Source organism: Pristis pectinata, chromosome 8 (assembly GCF_009764475.1).
Source record: "Pristis pectinata isolate sPriPec2 chromosome 8, sPriPec2.1.pri, whole genome shotgun sequence".
Classification (NCBI taxonomy): domain Eukaryota; kingdom Metazoa; phylum Chordata; class Chondrichthyes; order Rhinopristiformes; family Pristidae; genus Pristis; species Pristis pectinata.
In genome coordinates, this window is record NC_067412.1 from 13,673,567 (window position 1) to 13,694,084 (window position 20,518).

The 20,518-nt window shown below is 38.1% G+C and overlaps 1 protein-coding gene across 1 annotated transcript in view; it reads right to left on the minus strand.

Annotated features, from left to right (window-relative positions):
* The window catches only part of grin2aa (glutamate receptor, ionotropic, N-methyl D-aspartate 2A, a), a 196,888-nt gene that overhangs the window by 89,030 nt on the left and 87,340 nt on the right, over positions 1-20,518 (minus strand). The window contains exon 5 of the mRNA XM_052022037.1: positions 4,259-4,373. Coding sequence (XP_051877997.1) covers positions 4,259-4,373 — 115 coding nt within the window. The remainder of the gene's footprint in view (positions 1-4,258; positions 4,374-20,518) is intronic.

A 20,518-nucleotide genomic window follows, 5' to 3' on the forward strand; every position in this document is an offset into this window, starting at 1 on the left:
ACCTTTGTTTATAGCCACACAACACAGAAATGGCCTGTTTATTCCTAGGTTTTATTTTCTGTCTATTAACCTATCCTCAATCCACATCAGTATATAATCCCCAGTACAATGCAATCTAATTTTATTTATTAATCTCGTGTGTGGCACCCAATCAAATGCCTTCGGAAAGTCCAAATATACCACATCAATGAATTTGCCTTTATTTATTTTGCTGGTAACAAACTTAAAATGTTCTAACAGATTTACCAAAATAACCTCCCTCTCATAAATCCATGTTGACTCTGCTCAATCCTATTACTTACCTAGTGCCTTGTTATCACGTCCTTAATAAAAGGTTCCAGCATTCTCCCTTCTCCTGATGTCAGGCTAACCAGTCTATTGTTCCCCTAATTTCTCCCTCCCCCTTTTCTTAGATAGTGAGGTTACATTTGCTATCTTGCAATCTGTGAGAGACATTTCAGAGTAAATAACATTTTCACAGTCACCTCCTTCAAAATGTTATCATGTAGATCATGAAGTCCTGGGGATTTAATTCTTTCAGTTCCATTAATTTCTCTAATACTAATTTTTTGCTAATGCTAATTTCTTTAAGCTTCTCATTCACACTAGACCCACTATTTCCAGGGGATGTTCTGTGTGTCCTTCACCCCAAAAGTAACTTTCACCACATTTACAAAAAGTGCTTTGATGTGCAGTTAAAGGGCAGTGAACTGCAGGGATGCAGATCAAGTACAGAAGCTGGGATGAGGTTTGATAGCTCTTTTCCAACTGGTGCAGATCTGAGAGGCTGAATAGCCACCAATTTTTTGTAAATTTTCCACAATTCTATAGCAACATCAAAGTGTCTAGATCTACATTTACTGAGGGGAAGTACTTGCATGTAAAAGATGACTGCATTCTAGACAGAGAGCCTTTAGACTCCTGTGGCAATTGTATTCCAAATATAGAAGTTCATAAAAGCTTTCAATAAAAGTCATTCTATAAATAATTCAAAGTGATCACTATAGATATTTTACTGGCTTATTCTGAAGTGTTCCTTACAGAAAGCAGAGAGCATCATATAATTGCACCAAAAATATTATGTTTCACAGAAAACTTTCCAAAGGCCAAGAGCATGAACAACTACCCTGAGATAGTGTTCATTTCAAGTTAGCTCTGAAGAGTCAACTGTGGTTTTGGTGTCAGCACGATGGTGAGTTTGTAGGTTCAAGACCCACTCAGGGTGCGCTACACCATTGGATGTGCTGTCTTTCAGACTGAGGTCCAACTGTCCTGTCATGTGTTTGTAATATATATAAAATGATAGTTTTGCAAAGATGAGTGGATGAGATTTGTTTCCCGATGAAATATTTATCCTTCATAATTTGATCTGTACTAGTACAGATTATTTGGTCACTGTCATGTTATGATCATGGGAGCTTCCTACTGGCAAATTGGCCACTGTATTTTCCACATTGCAACAGTCGTCTGGATATTAAAGAGATGTAAAATAATCAGTTATTTTCTTTTTGTTACTATGATTACTATTGATTGCTATTTAACCTTGAATTTTGGTTATTAACATTAGAATTTCACAGCATATCTGAACACTGACATTCAGGAAGTGAACCACTTTAGTTTTTTGAAATAGTACAAGACCACCCAATGAAGAAGCCACACAAATGAGGAAACAAAATGTATACTTTATCAGTGGTAGGAGATGATTTCCCCATCACATCTGCAGAACCAACCAGAATCAAGAAAGACCCTGTTCTGAGAAAGTGTCCAAATACATGTTAAATGAGTGAGCAGATTCAGACTCAGATCTGAATGAACCCATGAAACTATTTCATCATGGACACAATGAACTGTCCATCAAGCAGGGCTGCAAAAGGTGGGGTCAGAGGATTATGATAGAGTTATAGAGCTATACAGCCCAACTCATCCATGTCAACCAAGTTGCCTATCTGAGCTAGTCCCATTTGCCTGCGTTTTGCCCATATCCCTCTAAACCTCTCATATCCATGTACCTCTGTAAATGTCTTTTGAACTACGTAATTGTGCTGACTCATTCCATACACCCACCACCCTCTGTGTGAAAAACTTCCTCCTCTGGTCCCATTTAAATCTTTCCCCTCTCACCTTAAACCTATGCCCTCTAGTTTTAGATTCCCCAACCCTGGGGAAAAAGACAATCATACTAAAAGAATCACTGAGGAAAATTATGAAAAAAAAACTCTGTGCAGAATACTTAGGTATAATAACCAATAAGGCAGTGGCTAAATGATTTATCTATTGACTAGGCATAATCAACAATATAGGAGAGTCAGCCTATGGATGTACAGTAAGTTATGATTACAGTATGTAAACTTCAAAAGCAGCACTCCAGGTGTGGAAGTGGCTTACAAGTCTGCTCCACCAAATCCAGATTACTGTGAAGATTGGACAATTTTGTCATTAATTATTTAATTAAGAGCCATTTAAAGTGGGTTATTGCAGCACTGAAGAAAGTATGATAACAACGTTAAGATCATTCTTAACCACAGATGAACTTCTAATAGAAGTAATATCAGATATGGTCCATTGTTTAAGTCATCTTGTGCAAACAATTCATAAAGAGCATTGGAATAAAGCACCACTTCATTTCTCCTTATCAACGGGAAAGCAGAAAGGTCAGTTTGCACAGTGGTAGAAGAAATGGGCGACGGAAGGTCAATCAAATTTCACTATGAAACATCGACTTGCAGCATTTCTCTTAAGCTGTAGAACAAAGTAACACTCCACAACAAGATATATTCCTGTTGAAATATTAATGAATAGAAGACTCAGGGCCTAGCTGAGTTTCATCCAACCGAGTCTGGAAGGAAAGTTAAAGGAGAGGCAATAACAAAAGCAAAATCATGAGACAAGTTGCATAAAGAGGTTCAATCTGCATCGGACCACCCCACAGGTCAGTGGTGACAAGAAGGGATAATGAAGAGATAGTACTGATATATAGGCCTAGAAAATATCATGCAGGTTGGAGAGAAATTCTGTGAAGTATATGTTCACCACTTAATAATGGTGAATGAGATGCAGGAGCGTAGCAAAGTGGAATGAGAGATTGAAAGTTTTTCTGAAGTAGGTCCAATATTTTTCAAGTGGAGGCAGCATGTAATCTTTCTGAGATCAGAGATGGATGAAACTCCAACAATATCCAGCGAAAATACAACTTCAACACAAGTATCACTGGCACCTTTTGTGAAGATCACAAAAATTGCAGAAACCAAGGACATGGTTAAGTTTGGAATTACACAAATCCCCAGTTCAGGTTTTCTTATTCTTATAAATAGTGGATGCAGTGCAGCTTGTGTAATATTGGTTGTGAACAAGGATTGTTAGTTCATGGTGACCCTTTTCGGGATTTTGTGATGTGATGAGCTGCTTTTTAAATTGCAACAACATTCGTAAGAATTACCACACTCAGTCAGTGAAGAGCCCTGAATATATTACACAAGCTTGTTTGAGCGCTTCATGCCTTACGTGTATAAATCTCAATCCTCTGCAATAGACTTCATTAGAGATTAAGAACTCATTGAGCACACATATATTACATTACACATAGCATTAAAAATTTGTCTGAGCCATCCCAGCAACAGAGATGTATGGAACGTGATGACACCAGCGATGAAGCAGCCCTTGTCTCTAAGAACTGAGTAAAATGGTCATATTCCATTAATGTATAACAATATACTTCCTATCAAACATTTAATCCAAACTCTTAATTTGAAGAAATAAAGCTGATGCAATCAAATGATTAGTGTTTAATGAAATATTTTGGAACGTTAAGCTCAGACTACAATGCTACTGGAACAGACAGTTGTGCTCATTTAGCATGCCAGTATTGAAGAATTAAGTGATTTATGGTGTCTCATTCAAAGAGCTATTGTTCCTGCCACCTGAGCATGCAGTTAATCACAGAGTGATTTGGTGTCGGAGAATGCTGCACTTCAGAGAGAACACTGACAGTAGCATGAAGGAGAGGGAAAAAGGAGCTGACTTTCCAAGTTGTCCTGTCATTAAGTATTAATCATAATAACTGTGGAGAACCCCAATCACAACACTAGAACTTGTCCATTCAGATAAACATAAAAAAAGGTAAGTATTTAAATAATATTAAAGAGATGCTTGGTTACATGAAAATAGTTGGAAGTCAGTAGATCATTTAATTGGATGACCCTGAAACAGAAATAGGACACCTTGTCTCCTGAAACAAAATTAAACCAAGTGCCAAACTTACCTTTTCCCAGGTACGCTCTTTGTTCAGTACTATCACCACTAGCTTTGGGTTGGACTGATATCCATCCCGAGTGAAGGAGAGATCTCTGCCATTCCAGGATACATTCATCATAAACCTGAGGAATGAACGGAGAACAGTTAATGTTAATCTGCCCATCATCAAGTTCAAAAGCTTTGAATAATGGAATACGCTACTGTACCTGAACTATCTTTTGTAGCCTAGAATGTAACATCTGAACTATACTGCAAAGATTAACAAATTGATATTTTTCTAATGATGCAACAATATGGCTATATGCAAGTAATTCAGTGTGACACTTGAATTAATTCCTAATACTTCATCCAGGCTATAAATAAAATATAATAAATAAAGCATGAGATATTCTACCACTGGCTTCACAATTGCGTCACCAACAGGAAATCTTTGAGCTCAATTTTAGCATTAGTGCTGGCATCATAAACCAGGGATATTTCAGAGTGCATCATTTAACACAATAATAAATCATTTCACATGATGTTATCAGTACATACATATTGGTTATATAATGTGTTTACTTGGAAATCCATACATAAATAATTATACTGACTTAACAGTTTTATCATTCTTTATTCATGGTGAAGAACGTCATTGTTTTTAGACAAGCAGTTCATTTTTTATTTCAGGGGATCATTGCGTTATCAAACATTAATTATAAGTTTGCAACAGATAATTTGTAATCTTTTGTTTGCAATATTAAAGCAATTAGGTAATTTCTGACTCTTGGATTTTACAATGCAGGAAAATATAAGATCCTATTTCAAAGAAATAAATAAACACAAAAAAGTGTGAATTTGTTGTAGAATCAAAGCTAATTATGATAAACAGATACTTATAGCAAATTGTTTTCACAAGAACTTCAGATAAAGTTTACAGTGACAAATGATGTAGGTTCTTTCTGAAAAGAACATGCTCTGGCATGAATTTGTAATAAAAGGGATTCATTTGATATGGATGTTCTGGAAATGCTCCTGCAATTCTCAGATATCTTTGTTCAAACAGCTGAAAGATTTTACATATCTGCGGAAACAGTCAATTTGTAAATGTTCTTTCTTTGTCTCCAGAGGCTTTGAGGAGATAAACGCGATTTGGATTATCATACTTGGACGTTTCATGGATTGGATTGTTTGTTATACTTGTGGCTTGGGTAATAATAGAAATTGCCATTTCATGTGACAGCTAACTGTTAAAATCAAGTTGATACAAATGAAAGGGCAAGGAAATATTATCACCACATATTATGAATGATGGAAACAGTCATCAGACAGTTCTCCAACTAAATCTACATAGGTTTCTGCATCCATGTAAATCCTTTATTCCTTTTCTTTGCACTCTTTATTTTTTGGACAGCCCCTGCTTCAAGATTAAGGAGGACAATCTTCTATCTCAACTTCACTTTCCCACCTAATTCCCATGAACCACCAACTTGCAATTCTACCAGTCTCTATCTGGAAAATAGTCAGTAATTGAGCATCCACAGCTTTTTGTGGTGAAGAAGATTTCCTAAGATTCACAGCCCTGTGAGTGAAGACGTTCCTCCGAAAGTTTCTTTTACATGGACGATCCCCTTATCCTGAGATTATGGTGCTTAGTTCCTGCCAATTTCTCACCTTCCACCATGTCAAGACCTTTCAGAATCTTACATATTTCAACGAGATTAATAAATTTGCATTTTATAGCAAGCTCATGGAGTTCCAAACTACTTTAAGATCTGTGAAGTACTTCTGAAGTGCAATTACTGTTGCAACATAAATTCAGCAGCTAATTTGTGCACAGCAAACTCCCACAAACAGTTTTCAAATGATGAACAAATTATCTGTTTTTATTTATTTAAAAACAGAAAATGCTGGAATACTCAGCAGGTCAGGTAGTATCTGTGGAGAAAGAGAACTGAATTAACATTACAGGCTGATGATTTTTTTTAATCAAAACTGGCTGGTTCTAACACAATCTGGAAAGGCTGCTTATCTGAAATTGCTGGCTTCAATGTCAAGCCCTGAGGACAATAGGTGAGATGAGACCAACCAGTGGGGTAAAATTCCATCTTTACCACAGAGGCAGTCATCTGGAACAACAAAGTGCCCAACTGTTACAAAAACCATCTGGTTAATGTCCATTTAAATCAATGGAATAAAAATCTGTAATGGACAGGTGATCCACTCCATTGGATTAATTTCCATAGGATGGACACAAAAAGTATTATTGCAGTGTCAAATTTCTTATAAGAACATAAAAGAAATAGGAGTAGGCCATTTGACCCTAATGCTTTTTCTGTCATTCAGTAAGATCATGGCTGATCTTTTACCTCAGCTCCAACTTCTTGCACTAACCCCATAACCCTTGATAACATCAAAAAATCTTTCAACTTCTTTCTTGACTGTACTCAACAATTGAGTGTCCATGGCTGTACTGTATAGAAAATTCCAGATTCACTACCAGCTGGGCAAAGAAACTTCTTTGTGTTGATATCCTGAATGGTTGACGGCTGGTGGAAACACTAACTGTTCACCTATCCTTCAAGACCCTTAAGACTTTTGTTCGTTTTACTGAGCTCACCTCTTATTCTTCAACCATCAAGAGAGCATAGCTTACTTAATTTCTTTTCACACAGCAGAACCTCAATTCCAGGAATCAATCTGGTGAACCTGTGCTACTCACCTCTATCACAAGTATTTCCTTCCTAAGTTAAGGAGGATGGACCTGCACACAATATTCCAGATATGGTCTCACCAGGGCTCCATATAATTAGAGCAAAGTGTCTCTACTCTTGCATTCAAATCCTCTTACATTAAAATCTAATGCACCGTTTGCCTTACTAATTGATTGCTCTATCTGCACCTTAATTTTCAGTGAATTATTTTCAAGGACACCCAAGTCCCTCTGAACAACTCATTTTTCAAACTCTGACCACTTAAAAAAGACTGATCTTTTCTAGTTTTTTTACCTAAGTAGATGACTGCATATTTTTCCACATTATATCCCATCTGTCAGCTCCTTGTCCATATATTTAACTAATACAAATCTCCCTGAAGTGTCTCTGCATCCTTCTCACAGCTCACACTGCCACCTGACTTTTGATCCTCTCATCTAAATCTTTGATATAGATTATGAACAGCTGCCTTCTCCCCGTAACCCCTAACCTCCCCCTTATCAATTAAGAACCTATCAACCTCTGCCTTAAATACACCCAATGACTTGGCCTCCACAGGCCTCCATGGCAACGAATTCCACAGATTCACTATGTCCAGGCCTTTCAGTACTCAGTAATCAGTATTCAACCCAAAACAGTGTTATATTTTAAAAAATGTTGTCTTTAAAACATGAGAAATAAAATCAAGAGGCTAACTCTATCCTGTGAGCCTATTCCAACACTCGACAACATCTACTGCATTCACCCTCCTACAAAAGAAATACTTTTGTGTGTCACCTTTACCACACACCTCCTGAAAATCCAAACACAGCTCATCAACTGGTTTGCTCTCATTTATTCTGCTTGTCACACTCTGAAAATAAAACTCCAACAGATTTGTCCAGAATGGCATTCTTTTCATAATTCCATGTTCACTGATACTACTGATATCATGTTAATTTGTCTATGATTCCCTACTTTTTCTCTTCTTCTTTTCTTAAATAGTAGGTTTACATTTGCTACATTACAATCTGGAAATGATAGCTTTGAAATGACAACCTGTGCATCCTCTGTCTCCACAGCTACCTCCTTCAAACTATAGGATTCAGGTCTTCATGTCCTGCGGATTTATTGCCAGTTAATTTTGCCAAAGCATTTTTTACATCAGACCATGTGGTTCTCCACTATTTCCGGTTGATTTTCTGTACCTTCTTTCCTGAATATTTGTCTTATTTCTTTGCCATTTCCTTGTCTCCCAATAGAATTTCTACTGTCTCAGTCTGCAGGGGATCCATATTAACATCAGCTAATCTTTTCCTTTTGACATATCTAGACAAGCTTTTATGTGTTTTACTTGTCTACTCTCATACTTTACTTTTGCTCTCTTCATTGATATTTTGGTGCCCCTTTGCTGAATTCTGAAATTTTCCCAATCCTTTGACAATTTTACGAGCCTTTTCCTTTGATCTAAGACTTTTTTAATTTCTTGAAAGCCATTGCTAGACCACTTTTTCTGTTAGGTTTATTTGGCCTTGAAGGAATATATCTATGTTACTTGTAAACTCTGGCTTGATTATTGTCACACCATATATAGATTTGAGTTGGCTACTTACCATAGACAACTCACATCTATATAATGTACTTTATTAAGATTTATGACCTTGGTTTCAGATTGAGTTCATTTCTTTCATGAATTGAAGCAATCAATAACCTTAGAATGAAGGTAATAACAGGAAACATCATAAGAGAGTAACTTATTATTATCGGTCATTCATAGATTTATAAACCAGGAATACCCTCTCTCTAAGTGTTACATCAATGTAGAGCATTATTCTGAAACATAACCAGAAAATACTTTAAAATACTCAACAGGCCAGGCAGCATCTGTGCAGTGAAATGTTAATTTTTCTGGCTGGTGACCTCACCAATGTAAAACATGGCTCCGATTCTCTCTGTGCAAATGCTGCCTGAACTGCTAAATATTTTCAGCATGTTCTGTTTTTATTTCAAATATTTTTAAATAATTACTGTTGTAAAGAATGCAATTACAGTTGCCAATTTGGACTCAAAAAGAGGCATTGAGACAAATGACCAGATAATCTATACAACTGTATTGCTAAGTGATAATTATTAACTTGTATATCAAATGAACTCCTTTACTCTTCTTTAAATATTCCCATGGAATCTTTGACAGTTACCTTTCTTGAGTTAAATAGACTCTCTTCCTCTATCTCGGAATCTGGCAAAAGTTTGTCAATCTCTCATTGTAACTCTGGAGCATCCCCTGGGAAATGCATAAATGATTGAAAATTGTTGTTTACACCATTTTACTGGAGGTATCCTACTCTCCCATCAGATGCCTGATGACACACTGGCATAGCACCAGCAGAATTTCAAGAAAAGGATAGTAATTTAATCTCTTTGGTATCATTATGTGAAGTTAAATTGTAATGATCTCTTCCAACTAAATACTGTAAAGACCAGAATGTTTGTTTTCATTCCCAACACAATCTCCCTTCTTTCCTTAGCCATTGATTTGATCCCACCCTGACAATCTTCGTGTTGCATTTGACCTCAAGGTGAATTTGGGACCACATACTCCCGCTCTCAATAAGATTGGCCATTTCTGTAACATCATCAAACTCTGTCACTGACCCACATAATATGCTGCTGAGAACCTCATCCTTATCTTCATTACCTCTAGACTTGATTATTCCAACATACTCCTGGCTAGCCTCCCTTGTTCCACTCAGAGGTAGACGAAAATCAAAGTTGAGAGGAAGTGTCCTGGTGGAGAGCGGCATGAGGGAGGGATTGCAGGAAGAAGATACAGCTGACCAAAGAGTATGGAGAGCCAGAGTCACAAATAGTGAGGGATGGAGAAGAAATGAAATAGGTTGGAAGAGGTAGTGGGAGGAACAGATTCATGTTGGGAAAAATCACTACCACTGATAGCTAAGGATTCAGCTGCCAAGATCCTAGATCGGATTCTCCTACTCCATGTATTATGTCCTAAAACTTTCCCACTCTTGTATCAGCCAATATCATTATGTATTGCTGACTAACATGGCAGTTTCTTCCAGATGCCTCACTAGCAAATTGTGGTGCCAGCCTATTGCTGCCAACAAGGTACCTGCCAATAGTTTCACTGCAAGAAGAAAGGATAAAACATTTCAGTTCTCTGCACAACTACGTTGTAAAGAGGAGAGGCGTTTATACTTAGAATGATACCAGCAGTAATGCAAAGGGACAATGAGAACCATCTAGTTTCACATTGGGACCTTGTAATTGCATAGGGCACATAAATCCATTTGCAGCACACTGTGAACTTGACACTTGCTTGGCACACATGTTCTGCAGGATTGTACAATGAGAAAATGTACGTGTCAAAAATGCTGAAGGGCACTTAGTACATTAGGTTTGTGTTAAAGTCCACAGAGACGGATGAATTATGCAGCAGGTTGAAACTTAATTATTGAGAACGTTTATAGGTCCTGGCAGAGGCAAGAACAAACTGCTGAGAGCAAGTCAAAGGTATGTCAAATGTCTAAAAGTACAGTTAACGTGCTTCTGAAAGGAAAATAATTGAAGTATTATATAAACAAACAACAACTTGCATTTAATTAACATCTTTAATAGAGTCAAGTATCATAAAGATTTTCACAAGAATGATGTCAAAAAAATGTTGATTTTGTCACAAGGAGAAATTAGGGCAGATGGGCTTGTTGAAGGTGGTAGGTTATCAGCTTTGGAACTAGGCCCTCCTACATCTGGTGTAACAGGACTGAATGGAAGATCAAGTCCTTTTGGAAACTTGTTGATAAACATAAATAATGATTTATATGTTAGAATTTTCAATAACCTTTGGAGGCAATAGAAATTTTCCAAAATATTTCCAAAGGAAATTATATTAATGGAATCTTCAAAATACAGGTAACACCAACAGTCTATGAAAGAACAAGTTTGAAAGGTCCCTCTTCACTTGGTACCTGTGTCCTCTGAGGACTCGGACTACTCTACTGACTTTCTCCCAGTCAAAAAAGTAACATTTCCAATTATCTAGTGCTATCCTTGTCTCCTCAGAAAAGAATGCCTAATTCGGTGCAACATTGTGCTAATTTCTGGAATCTTTTAATGGACATTTGCTTACTTGGAACTGGATTAAGATGTCTTGAGAGTTGTTCTAAATGGACCTCTTCCCAATCAATAGAGTTAGACCATTTAAACAAAGATTCTGGGGCAAAAGGTAAAGCATTCTAATCAACAAGCAAATGGTCTTTGACCTAAAAGATAAACTCCTTTTCTTTCCAGAGATGATGCCTGTAATGCTGAGTATTTCCGGTACTTTTGGATTTTATTCCCAATTAACTGTAGCACTTCACCATTAAGACTCACAGGGTGCTTAAAAGAAGTAAACATGTTCTGTGCCACTGTGGGTTACCTGCTGAAGAGGTTGAGTCACTAAAAGTCATTTAATTTCTGTGTCAATATGCATTATTTTATTAATGCTGCTTTTGCCTCATCTTACCAAACATTAAAGATACAGAATTGCATGAAGAATAGTATTAAAACATTCCGTATTTTGTATATTTTCCATCTAGTCATTTGCAGCTTATGGTTAGGGAAATAGTATTTTTTAGCGGATTGTACCTCTTGAATTCTCTCCCCTGAAGGACTGTGGAGGCTAGATCATTCGGGGTAGTTGAAGAGGAAGTAGATACATTTTTGAAAGATTGGGGAATTGAGGGCAAAGGGAACCTGGAACAGAAGAGGAAATAAAGCTTGGGGCAGATCAGCCATGATCATATTAAATGGTGAGGTAGGCTTGAGGGGCCAGGTGGTCTACTCCATCTCCTATACTTGTATGATCTTATGTTGATACATTTACAACTATATTATCACCAGGAAATCTCATACTGCATCAGATCCTTGAGATCCCAAGCTTCAGTCTGAAATTTTGATAAAGACAAGGAAAATTCTTCAAGGCCCCAATTAAAACAACAACTTGCATTACTATAGCACATTTGCTGGCTAAATCATCCCCTCGTGCCAAATAAAGTTCAACAATAAGCCACATAAGGAAATATTAGGATAGGTGGCTAGAAAGTTAGGACAAAGGGGTAGGAACATCTTAAAGATAGAAAGAGAGAAAGAGAGATGGAAATGTTTCAGGATGTAATTCTAAAACAAGCAACTGAAGGTATAACTGTCAATGCTGGAACAATTAAAACTGTAGATGAACAAGGCCAGAAATGAAAGAAGAGCAGATATTTCAGAGATTTGGAGAACTGGAGAATAATAAATGGATAGCTAGTGTCCAAGTCATGGAAGGATTTGAAATCAAGGATAGGAATCTAAAAATCTGTTGTTTAACTATGAGTCAGTGTAAGTCATCAAGCACAATGATGATGTTTTGGTGCAAATACTAAGGGGAACAGAATTTCAGCTGAGTTTAAGTTTATAAAGGATTGGAAACTGGCCAGGATTACTGTGCAATAGTTAAGTCCTGAGATAAAAATGACATGAATGAGGGGTTCACAAGTACATTTGAGTCCAAAGATGTTTGCAGATCGTAATAGGTAAGAACAAAAGGGCATAAGAAACAGACATATGAGTTAGTCTTCAGCCCTCATCCCTGTTCTGCCATTCAATAAGATCATAAATGATCTTTTACTTCAGTGCCAATTTCCTGTATTATCCCCATGTCCCCAGATTCTTTTAATACTTAAAAATCTATTGATCTTCATCCTGACCCTCTGTGCCTCCACAGCCCTTTTGGGTTAAGAAATTCCCAAAGATTCACCAGCGGGAGAAAAAATTCTGTCTCTTTGTGTGAATGGCCAACTCCTTGTTTTGGAACTCTGACAGGTATGACGTTGGAAGCTCATGATGAATAGACCAGTCCAGCCTCTGCCAGGGAGAAGGATGGGGTCAATGGTTCAGGAACAAAGTTTGCAGGGAGATCTGATCATGGATTATTGCTGCCACAGACTCTACAAAGATGGGAGGAACTAAAGCCTTGCCTAGGAACCATCCTGATCATCAGACATTTAGAAACAGTTTTTTTAAAACATTTTTTGAAAGGATAACTGTACTTAGAAACATGAAACTACTGTTAATTAATTAAGACCATCAATATACAATGAAATAAAGAAAAGTAAACAAAAAAACCTTACATTTTTAATGAAGGTCAGCAGTTTTATTTGGGTGAATGGGCCCGACTAGATTTGCCAACTACAGCAGGTATAAATTTAAGGGGTCAGATATTAAGTGTATTTAGCCTCTCACTCAGCAACTTACAGAATGACCCTCGACGCAACAATGAGTCCAGGGGTGGAGGGAGAGGTCAGAAGAAAGCACATCAAACAGAAGTTCAGTGGGTGCTGCTGTACTCACTCTATCCATCAGCCATCAACACAATCCAGCCAATAGCTTTAACTTTCCCAGTATTTGTGGAACAAGTTTCAGGTCATCCAATACTAGGATGCTGGGTAAGAAGTCCAACAATTTCGACACTATGGAGCAGTCAAGGAGTGCTGGATTTCTTCAGCATGTAAGGAATATCTGGCACTGTGATACTGGCAAGGTACATTCATAAATACAGCAGGGAAACTTGCAAGGTCTATTATCATGCTGCTTTTCCTCTTTAAAATTTAAATTTTAGATGAGAGATTTTTATTACTGAAAAATAACATACAAAGTTCAGAGTGATATGAAACATTACTAAAATATATTGCTGTATAAGTGCATTGAATGCAAATAGAGATTTATAAATAGCAGAATACTGGCTAGTTCATTCATCAAGGAAGGGACGCCAGCTGTGTGGGACTGCACCTGATTGATTGTCTATTGATCAAAGTCGTCTGTTACATTAGATATTTCTTAAGATGTTGCAAGTTTACTTGTCTTACAACCAAGCTTCACGTTTGGATATTTGCCTGTTTCTTTCTTGTTAGGTAAACAGTAACCAACAACCTAAAGCCAATGCGTGGCTCACTGGACTCCTCTGTTATTGCAACATTGCACCATATATGGAAAGATAGATTTACTGCATTCCTAAAATTTTATTTAAGTCTAGATTTCCAGCAACAAGGAGCAATAAGGGATTCAAACTGAAAGCACCGGAGTAGGGAATTTATTCTTTGTGCATGAGGCACAATTGAATTTAAAAGGTCTTATTGAATATGTTTCTTTCTGCAGCACAGATTTACAGCATGTTATCAGGCAGCACTGAAGTGTTCAGATGGTGTCATGAACCATGAGAACAAAGCTTGCATGGTTTGTAAACCTCCCCTGAACTTGGAATGAGATTATGTCCTTGAAAGATATTCCATTTGATGTTGGTTCACATAACACATAGAAGCAGTGTCCACAGGGGCAGATCGATGCTGTGCTTTCTATGTTTCTCAGCAGCACGTATTGCACTGGACAGTAACAGACAGCAAGACCCTGCAAATGAATCATGCACTTTGAACTGCTCAGATAAGTAAGACTAATTTCATTGATTTTTGCCAAGAAATTCTACATATTCTACGGAACTGCAATACATAAAATTAAATGCATAATATCAGCAAAACTGTGAAGTCTTCAGTGGCAGGACTTAAGTTAGAGGGCAAAGAACATATCTTATAAGAAGGGAGCAAAATATTGAGACAAGACTTTACATGAAGAGATTATTGTGTGAGGAGTTCTAAAATTTTACAAAAAGAGTTTGAAATAGAATGAAGGGAAACAGAATGGTGATTGGCCTAGTATCCAGAGGCCTGGAGTATTGATCTGAGATTATGGGATCAAAACCCACCATGGCAGCTGTGGGGCTTAAACTCAGGCAATTAAATAAAATCTGGAATAAAACCTCACTATTGGGAGTGGTGAGAATGGAACTACAGGATTGTCATTAAAACCCATCTGGTTTGCTAACGTCCTTCAGGAAAGGAAATCTTTCATGCTTGCACCTTATGCCTAAATGTGACTCAAGACTGACCAATGTAGCTGACTCAGTTTCCATTTCATTAGCAAGCCTTTCAGTTAAGGGCAATTAAGGATGAACAATAAATGCTGCCTTCCCCGGTGACGACCATGGCTCATAAAATATAAATAAATAACCAAAACAGAAATGGATAATTCAGTCCATCTGATGTATCCTGGGATTTAGACTTCTTGCAAGCTTGCTGCAACTGCACAGGGCTTTGATGATACCACACCTGGAATATCATGCTTAGTTTTGTTCTCTTTATTTAAAGAAGGAAGCAATGTAATTAAAGTTCTCTGGATTCATTGAATGAGGCATATAGATTGAACAAAATAGTTCTGCTCACTCTACATAGAAAAAAAGGTAAGCAGTCCTATTGAAACATTACATATTTTGAGGGGGTGTGACAGAATAGATGCAATTTTCCACTTGTGGGGGAAATCTAAAACTGAGAGGCATGGTCTCAGGATAAGGGGATGGCCACTTAAGATGGAGATAAGGACAGATTTCCTCTCTCAAAGAGCTGTGAACCTTTGGAATTCTCTACCCTTGAGCTGTGGGTCATATTCAGGTCTAGACTACAGAGAAATCATGGCATGGGTTACAGGGATCAGGTAAGGAGATGGATTTGAGGCCAAAAATCAGACTGGCAAAATCATACTAAATAGCAGAGCATTTTTTCCCCATCCTTCTTTATGTCACCCTATTAATGTATCCGAGTCTTTTCTCTCTCATGTACCTGCTTGGCTTCCTCCTGACTGCAGTTATGAGATTTGCCTCAACCCTCCACGGGGTACCAAGTTCTGCATATTAACTATTTACTGGATAATTCCTTATGAAATTTATTAGTGACTGTCTTAATTTTGGATGATGTCACACTGGAATCTCTGAGACTTCCATTATTTAATATCACTGACTAGGCTACAAAGATGTCTATCTGGTTATTTAGTAATCTATTGGTTGCTTAAAACTTGCATGTACTTCAGCTCTTACATTTATTCCGCAATTGACAGCCCAGCACTCAGGATCAAAATACTTAAAATGTAGAGAAACTACGATAAGCTCTTTTTTCCAGATATTCATATATCAATATTGGAATTAATTTTAACCCAGCACACCCAATGAAAAATCGGTAGAAGGGCTTTTAAAATTAAGCAAGTAACTAACGAGCTCAGATCCCAACCATGTATAAGGTAAAACCAGCAGGGTTCTGTGGATAGATGAAGTGACTATGAATGAGTAATCCTGTGACTTTACGCTAGACCAAAGTCCGTAGACAGAAGAAGTTCTTCTGGTACATCTAACACTACTCGGTGAGGTATGTAGAGACATAAGAAAATAGGAACAGGAATAGGCCACTTGGCCCTTCAAGTCTGCTTGACCATTTAATATGTGATGGCTGATCTGGCCCAGGGCTCATCTCCTCTTCTGTGCCACTTCCCCATAGCTCTCAATTCCCTGCTCTTTCAAAAATTCATCTGCTTCCTCTTTAAATGCCCCCAAGGATCAACTGAAGGAAACCAAATCGTCACCCGCTGGCAGCTGCTCTGTACCTCGTTTCCGTCTGTTCTACGCAAGAAGTGGACCAGCAGTATTAAAATGAAGCCCAACAGTTAAAATCACCATGACAGCTTGCAGTTTATACTGCAGATAAAATCAATTAGCTAAAGCAATTTCTTAATGCAAACCTTGCTGCTAATATCCAACTCAATGTATCTAAATCTAGCTGCCTCATCCTTCATTCTCAGCATTATGTGCTTCCAACTTGAAAAAACACAAATAAAGTAACTCCTGGAGTCAGAGGATACTACTTAGGCATTAGTCTTTGAATCCAACAACCATTCAGACAGATCAAGGCCAGGAGTCTGATAGGATTAATATCACTGAGTTCAGTTGACTGGACAATTTATGAGTGACAAAGGTACAAGTGGGTCATAGTCAGCCTCCTGAGTGAAGATGTTCATCACTTCACTGTGGGCTGTAACAGATCAAAGGTGTTAATGGATCAAACAAGATATCAGTATGTTCGCCAGACTCCTTGGGCAGTGTCAACCCTCCTCATGTGTCACAATGTTATAAAGACTGCAGCATATTCAAGCATCCATCATAATTGCTAAACTTTCAAGATACATTGGGGATTTGCACAGTCAAGCAGAAATTACATTGTATGCTGCTAGAATCAAGAAACTCATGAGTAATTGAACATTTCACCAGAAAATTTCAACTACATCTGTTGGCTTCTGATCATCTTTAATTCATTAATTACACATTGTACTTTTTGCCTCTGCATACTGGTGTTACTGGTCCTCAAAGTACACAGCAATACATTCCGCAGGGTTTGCTCAAACTCCTGCCATAAATTCAGTGCAAGCTAATGTGAAGAGTTATTTCTCCATTTCCATTAAGTCCATCTAACCATCAGGAACTTCACCCATACTCAGCTACATGCCTTCCTTTGAAATACCACAGAAATATAGTCATCGCCTCAGGATAAGGAATCAGCAATATGGAACATAAATAAGGAAGAATTTCTCACTTTGGAATCTTGGAATTAGACACCGTGTTGGTGCTGGGTTATTGAGTACATTCAAAACAGAAATTGCTATATAATTAGATATCGAAGGAATCACTGAATATCGGTCTTTGTGTTGAAAGTGGATGAGGTCAAGAACTGACTGTGATCAAGCTGGAATGTCACAGCTTGAGAGACAGTACAGTCTACTCCTGCTTCCATTTCTTATACTCCTCTGTTTTGACACTGGGGCAAGCATGTCATTTTGAACGCCGGCCCAACCAATCCAAGTCAGACTACAATCTGCCAAAAAGAGCCGACAGCAGGCAGAAAGATAGTCACAAGAAGTCCAGATAAATTATTTTTGAAAACATTTTCAGCATTTGGACCAGGAAGAAGGTTTGGGGCCAATACTGTAAGTTCTTAAAGGCTCATGCACACATATTGCAATAACTAAAAGCTTGGAAATGACACTGTGATTTCTCACATGTAGTCCAGCCTCCCATCTCCTGTCTTTCAAAAAAATTTCAACTGTCTGACTGCTTCACGTCAAAAATGTAGTTAGAAGAATCAGCCACGTAATCGTCTTGCATCATACTTCAGTGGGTAGTGATGAAGGAAGCCATACAACACACTCAGCTTATTCTTTAACCTACACCATAGCATCTAGGCCCGGAATAACCTGAGGTTTTGCCTGCACAACCTACCAAGGAGACCAAGTCGCACTTTTCATGTCATTCATTGACTCAATTTTGCTAGTGATTTCCTAATTAACAATGCTGTGCTGGCTCTGGTGGTACTTCTCTTGCTTTTGAGTCAGAGATCGTGGGTTCATGAGTGCTTCTGGAGACTCAAGCAAAAAAATCTAAGCTGACACTTGGTGTGGTGGTGTACTGATAGAAGTGCTATCTTTCAAATGAGACGTGAAACTGAGGCACCTGCCTACTTTCTCAGTAGAATAGAGACTCATAACATTATGTCAAGGCAGTGCTGGCTGATTTTGATCCTTCAGCCAACGTTACTAAAGTTGCATTATCTGGTCCTATTTCCACATTTCCTTACAACATTTTAAGGAGACCATTTTGGCCCACTGAATCTATGTCAGCCCACAGAGCAATCCCATTCCCCACCAAATTTCTCTATTCTCCCTACATTCCCATCAACTCCACCCCCCGGTATTCGAGCACACATCTGCACACTACAGACAACTTACAGTGATTAAGTAACATACCAACCTGTTACTGTTTGTGGAAGCTTGTTATATGTAAATTTGCTGTTGCTTTCCTGTTTTCTAGCACTGACTACACTTCAAAAGTACTCCTCTAACTTTAAAGCACTTTGTGACTCGCTAAAAGGAATTTGAAAGCTCCACATAGAGGCAAAGTCTTTCTTTTCTGAAGCAGCCCTGAACTTTCCGATTCCTAGTTTATAAGTGGCAGTCACAGGTTTAACTAAAGTATTCCTGCAGATTGACATTTTAATGCTATTATACACTTTCATCAAGTACTGTTTCACTTAGCAGCTGTCAAAACTGTTCGGTGCAGTGTCCCGGTTTTTCTAATATTTTCATTGACTCAGTAACAATGTTAACTCGGCCATGGTTTCAGTGTGTGAATGGCCAAGGCAGATAGCACAACTGGAAGTCAGGAATAAAGCAAAGGCCTTGGCCTCTTCATAGCAGAGGGGGGTTGAGAGCTGAAGCTAGGCAAAGGGAGGAGAATCAGGACCAAGGCCTGGGAGACTCCTCATCCTTGTGAAGATCTGGGGAGACATCCTGCTCCTCCTGGCCCATAATGATTCCATATAAAAGCAAGCAAGACTGGCAGCAGCCACTTCAGTGAGGCAAAAGTCCCCGACACTGTTTACACATACATTAGGAAGATTGGCGCCAGAGTAATTGACAGAGTTGCCTGATAGACAGAATTCATTTGATTACAACCTGATTCCACCACAATGGAAAATCCCTTTCCGGTGGCCTACCACTTAACTGGTTGCCTTCAGATTGATCATCCTCACGGTTTTCTGCATCTGTAGTTACCCAGATTTTTTTTTGTTACTGCTGCTGTAATGAAAAATGTTATGGGAACAGCATGCTTGACAGTGATCCATGGGCTTATAAAAATATAAACTACTTGTGACATGGGCACTATATGTTATTTGCACCCGAGCAGTTAAAATTTAAATATCCTAACGTCACTATTTATTCTTATTAAATCATCACCATAAATCATCAGTCTTGCCCTTCAACCACAGTTCCCCAAACATTGATTAAAACCATCTGTCTTCTGCATCACATTAGAAATTAGCCATGAGGAAAGCAGAAGCCAATGTATGTGCTCTTTCTGGTATAGATTGCACAAACCATTTCAGAAATGTGCTGCAAACTATCAGTGGCTTTTAGTTTTCAATCAGCTGCCTTGTTTTGGTAAGGACAACAAAAGCCTACGGTGCAATTGTAATGAACTGATGTTAATGACATTTCCTAATTTTGTCTTAATAGTAAAGTAAGCAGGCCCAAAATTATGTGTAATTCATAGAATTGCACAATACAAGAGGCCACTTAATCCATCATAATGCTGCCAGCTCTTTGAAGGAGCTGTCTAATTGGTTCCATTTGCATTATCCATTTACAGTAGCCCTTTAAATAGTGCTCATTCAGTAATACTGTTGTCTCGGAACCAGAAGGAGCTCTGTTCAAGCCCTGCCTTTGAGACTTAAGCACTAAAATCTAGGCTAGGGGACCACTCATGAAGTTTCTGTCTTTATAAGGTTCTATGATGTTCTTTCAAGGGAATGCAACTTCAAGGCCCGAGTTTGAAGAAGGGCAAAGGATTTTTCCCCAATGTTCCGGCCCACATGTATGTCTCGAACAGATTATCTGGCAGTTGGTGTTTATGGGAGCTTGCTGTATGCAAGTTAGCTGTCAGTTTTGATGCAGTTCAATAGTGATGGTATTTCAAAAGTGGTAGTTAACTGGTTGAAAAGAAGTTTAAGATGTTTTGAAAATCATAATTATTTCTTTATTGCTAGCCTCTAATCAATTCCCTGAGTTTAGATGAAAGCAGAGCAACATTAACGTGCTTTTGTTTGTTGCCAAATGTCATGTGGTTT